This window comes from Mandrillus leucophaeus, unplaced genomic scaffold (assembly GCF_000951045.1).
Source record: "Mandrillus leucophaeus isolate KB7577 unplaced genomic scaffold, Mleu.le_1.0 Scaffold200, whole genome shotgun sequence".
Taxonomy (NCBI): domain Eukaryota; kingdom Metazoa; phylum Chordata; class Mammalia; order Primates; family Cercopithecidae; genus Mandrillus; species Mandrillus leucophaeus.
The window spans coordinates 941,239-946,363 of NW_012102033.1; the positions used below are offsets into that span (position 1 = coordinate 941,239).

A 5,125-nucleotide genomic window follows, 5' to 3' on the forward strand; every position below is an offset into this window, starting at 1 on the left:
CATTCCGCCCGTGAGCTGGAGCTGGGCCACCTGCCGCGACTGCTGGGTCGCCTGGCCCGGCTCATCAAGGAGGCCGTCTGGGTGAGCGCCCCCCAATCCCCATCCAGCCCCCCCAGCGCCCCAAGTCCCTTCTCCAGCCTCCCCTCCCCACCTTCAACCCTTTTCATAGCGGGGCTGGATGAAACCACTGTTCCCATGATGCCTCAGGAAGGATTTGGGTTTTTTTTTGTTTTTGAGACGGAGTCTCGCTCTGTTGCCCAGGTTGGAGTGCAGTGGCGGTCTTGGCTCACTGCAACCTCCCCCTCCTGGGTTCAAATGATTCTCCTGCCTCAGCCTCCCGAGTAGCTGGGATTACAGGCGCCTGCCAGCACGCCCGGCTAATTTTTTGTATTTTTAGAAGAGCCGGGGTTTCACCATGTTGGCCAGGCTTGTCTGGAACTCCTGACCTCGTGGTTCACCCGCCTTGGCCTCCCAAAGCGCTGGGATTACAGGTGTGAGCCACCACACCCAGCATTTTGGGGTTATTAAATAGTAAGGGGCCCCCCATAGAACGCTGGGAGTTGTAGATCCACTGCACTTAAAGGGAAGCCCAAACTGGCCTTAGGAGAACTCACCTAAGCATGAACTCACCTTAGGAAGAAGCCATTATGGGAGATGGTGGGGGAGAGATCCCACTGGATGAGAAGTTGGGAGAGGTCAATGTGAGAATTCACTGCAGCCCATTGGGCTCGGAGTTTGGATAGTAGTGAGCAAATTCATTCTTGGAGGCGAGGAAGCACAAAGCCACTGGACCTACAGATGGAAGTTCCAGAAAGAAACCATTCAGAGTGGGGGACACGTTCCATTCTATTCAGCTAGGGCCTAACCAGAGAGGTTTAAGGAGTTTCTTGAGGGTAAAAATTGGAGAAGAGGACCTGAAGGAGCTACACCACTCATAATTATAGAGTGTGTGTGTTTTAAAAAGTCAGGAGATACCATTCTAAAGCTTGTGGGATTAGCATTTGTCTGAAGAGCTGGGTGTGGTGGCTCATGCCTGTAATCCCAGCACTTTGGGAGGCCGAAGTGGGCAGATCACCTGAAGTTGGGGGATCAAGACCATCCTGGTTAACATGGTGAAACCCTAACCCTGTCTCTATTAAAAATACAAAAAATTAGCCGGGCGTGGTGGCACATGCTTGTAATCCCAGCAACTTGGGAGGCTGAGGCAGGAGAATCGCTTGAACCTGGGAGGCAGAGGTTGCAGTGAGCTGAAATTAAGCCATTGCACCGCAGCCTGGGAAACAACAGGGAAACTCCATCTCAAAAAAAGAAAAAAAGAATCCGTATGAAGAGTAACGGCCAGTTGCAGTGGCTCACACTGTAATCCTACTGCTTTGGAAGGCCAAGGTAGGAGGATCATTTGAGCTCAGGAGCTGGAGACCACCTGGGGCAACACAGTGAGACTCCATCTCTAAGAAAACTAGGATCAGTCTCTATGAGAATTGTGCTTCTAGAAAAAACAGGGTATTAACTCATAAGCCCCTCAGTGGATCCCCCTCACCTTGATTCTGATCTTACTGTTCCACAGGAAAAGATTAAGGAAATTGGAGACCGTCAGCCAGAAAAGTAAGAGAAATTCTGAGCAGAGCGGCCTGGGGGGATGCAGGGGTTGGGTTTTGCGTCCAGTTCTGTGTTCACCCCATGCATGTCTCAGTCCAAGTTTCTGCTTCTCCCTGGCACTCAACTTTTCCAGCTGTGCCATGGGGGTTGGTCTTGGTCTCCCACTTAGACTTAGATATCTTGGGGTTTGTAAACTATGATGAGGGTTGGGCAGGGATCACAAATTCCTTCCTCTTTTTCAAGCCACCCTGAGGGGGTCCCCGAGGTGCCCCTGACTCCTGAAGCTGTGTCTGTGGAGCTGCGGCCACTCATGCTGTGGATGGCCAATACCACGGAGCTGCTTAGCTTTGTGCAGGAGAAGGTGCTGGAAATGGAGAAGGAGGCTGACCAAGAGGGTGAGCTCTGACCCAGGTTCAGGCTTGTCCAAGTTTCCCATCATGCCCTGCACCTGGGAACCTGGGCTCCTGGCTGCCAACTTCTGGTTCTCCCTCTTAACCCCAAGCCTGTCCTCAGACCCACAGCTCTGCAATGACTTGGAATTATGTGATGAGGCCATGGCCCTCCTGGATGAGGTCATCATGTGTACCTTCCAGCAGTCTGTCTACTACCTCACCAAGGTTGGCCCTTGCCTCTTACTTCCTGTTTGACATAGCGTCACTTCCTGTTTCACTTAACATCACTTCCTGTTTGTGGTAACATCACTTCTTGTTTGAACTACACTGTGTGGCTCTGATGTCACTATTTGACCAAGATTTTCTGCTTCTCTGACATGACATCCCATCTCACCCAAGGACTTTGCTGTTCTGACACCACTTGTTTGATCTTACATCACTTCCTGCCTTTCTGGCTTCTTTTCCTTTGTAATCATCACCTGGGCAAATGTGGTGGTTCACATCTGTAATCCCGGCACTTTGGGAGGTCGAGGTGTGTGGATCACTTGAGGTCAGGAGTTTGAGACCAGCCTGGACAACATGGTGAAACTCCATCTCTACTAAAAATACAAAATTAGCCACGCGTGGTGGCCTGCGCCTGTAATTCCAGCTATTGGAGAGGCTGAGGCACAACAATCACTTGAACCTGAGAGGCGGATGTTGCAGTGAGCCAAGATTACTTCATGCCACTGCACTCCAGCCTGGCAGATGGAGCAAGACTCCGTCTCAAAAAAATAAAATAAAGCCAGGCGCAGTGGCTCACGCGTGTAATCCCAGCACTTTGGGAGGCCAAGGTGGGTAGATCACGAGGTCAGGAGTTTGAGACCAGACTGACCAACATGGTGAAACCCCGTTTCTACTAAAAATACAAAAATTAGCTCGGTGATGCCTGTAATCCCAGCTACTCAGGAGACTGAGGCAGAAGAATCGCTTGAACCCAGGAGGCAGAGGTTGCAGCGAGCTGAGATTGCACCACTGCACTCCAGCCTAGGCGACAGAGTGAGACTCCATCTCAAAAAAAAAAAAAAAAAAAAAAAAAAAAGTAGTAATCACCACTTTTGACAGGCTGACCTCACTACTTGGTAACAGTCACCATTACCACCTTCTGAATCTCCCATTTTCTAAGTCTACTCTTCAGTCACTGTTAAGTTTTATATATAATAGATAGATAAATGATTGATAGATAGCTAGAGATCAAATAGTGCCAGGAACTGATTTAAACTGAAGATCCTCTTTCATCAGGCCCCACTTCCTTCGCTTGCTGACCTCACTTCCTACAGTTCTGAATTCACTTCCCTTTCAGAACCACAGATCTTTGTCTCTGAGTGCCCTTCCTGGAAGGGCCTGCTTTCTGCCCCAGTCTCCCCACCACTACCCTTGACCTAATACCGCTTCGTGGCATTCTTAGGGTTTCCGGCTTATGGTGTGCCTGATGCCCTATCTGCAAGAATGAGAGAGGATCTTTTGGGACAGATGACTATCAGTCTCTAAGTTCCTCTAGCAGCCTAGATTGTGAAGCCCTTTCCTCCTTCACTTCCTGTACATTCCTGCCAAGTGTGCTTTCATTTCTTCTGTTTCTGACCTCATTTCCTGTCCTTGGCCTGATCTCACTTTCCACTGGCAAACTGCCATCCCACTCCCACTTCCTGATTCTCCATTCTTTTTCTTTCCTTGGGGAATTTGGGATGAATAATTCTTTGACTGAAAGGGAACTCTTTGTCCAGTATCCTTTGTCCTCCTTGAGCTGTCTCTGCTGAGAACTACAAGTCCCACAATGCACAAGAGGTGATCTTAAAATACTCAAGAAACTTATATACCCTTCCACCAAGTAGGGATTTGCTCATGGAGACCCTTTGGGTGTTGACTGTAGAATGGACTACAACTCCCAGGAGACCTTGGTGGAGCTCCCCATTATCTTCATGCTCTATTACCCTGAAGCTTCCTGGGAGTTGTAGTCCAATCACTTGTTTCCCCTTCTCTATTTCCTCAGACTCTGTATTCAACTCTGCCTGCTCTCCTGGATAGTAACCCTTTCACAGCTGGGGCAGAGCTGCCGGGGCCTGGCGCGGAGCTGGAGGCCATGCCTCCAGGGTTGAGACCTACCCTGGGCGTGTTCCAGGCCGCCTTGGAGCTGACCAGCCAGTGCGAGCTGCACCCTGACCTCGTGTCTCAGACTTTTGGCTACTTGTTCTTCTTCTCCAATGCATCCCTTCTCAACTCGCTGATGGAACGAGGTGAAGGTTGGCTGGGAGCTGTCAGGGAGGCAAAGATGGGAACCACTGAGACTCAGGTCAAATTAGACACACCACGGGCTCAAGCCTCACCTTTGGGTACCCTGGAGAACAAGCTCCAGATCCCAGGCTGAAGGATAGGAACAGTCTGGGAGGCAGGAGCACAGAGTCCAGCTAACCAACTTCCTCATACCTTTAATGCCCACAGGTCAAGGCCGGCCTTTCTATCAGTGGTCCCGAGCTGTTCAAATCCGAACCAACCTGGACCTTGTCTTGGACTGGCTACAGGGAGCTGGGCTGGGCGACATTGCCACTGAGTTCTTCCGGAAACTCTCCATGGCTGTGAACCTGCTCTGTGTGCCCCGCACTTCCCTGCTCAAGGTGACTGCTGGTCAGCTGTACCTGACCCCTGACCTCTGACTCCTCAACCCCCCTCAGCCACCTTCTGTATTCAGCTCACCGTTGGAGCTCCCCTTGAACCCCATGCCATCCCCAGCTCAGACACTGTGGGTAACACATTGGCAGGTAGAAGGAAGCCAGCACCAACAATGACCAAACTCGGCTGTGTCTGAATCCTGGTGGAACTTACTAAAAATGGCTTCCAGGCCTGGGCCAGGCACGGTGACTCACGCCTGTAATCCCAGCACTATGGGAGGCCGAGGCGGGCGGATCACGAGGTCAGGAGATCAAGACCATCCTGGCTAACACGGTGAAACCCGGTCTCTACTAAAAAAAAATACAAAAAATTAGCCAGGCGTGGTGGCGGGCTCCTGTAGTCCCAGCTCCTTGGGAGGCTGAGGCAGCAGAATAGCGTGAACCCGGGAGGCGGAGCTTGTAATGAGCCAAGATGGCGCCACTGTGCTC

The 5,125-nt window shown here is 51.0% G+C and overlaps 1 protein-coding gene across 1 annotated transcript in view; it reads left to right on the forward strand.

Annotated features, from left to right (window-relative positions):
- The window catches only part of RASIP1 (Ras interacting protein 1), a 25,134-nt gene that overhangs the window by 16,374 nt on the left and 3,635 nt on the right, over nucleotides 1–5,125 (forward strand). The window contains exons 4-9 of the mRNA XM_011979400.1: nucleotides 1–81; nucleotides 1,568–1,605; nucleotides 1,843–1,994; nucleotides 2,113–2,216; nucleotides 4,021–4,264; nucleotides 4,470–4,642. Coding sequence (XP_011834790.1) covers nucleotides 1–81; nucleotides 1,568–1,605; nucleotides 1,843–1,994; nucleotides 2,113–2,216; nucleotides 4,021–4,264; nucleotides 4,470–4,642 — 792 coding nt within the window. The remainder of the gene's footprint in view (nucleotides 82–1,567; nucleotides 1,606–1,842; nucleotides 1,995–2,112; nucleotides 2,217–4,020; nucleotides 4,265–4,469; nucleotides 4,643–5,125) is intronic.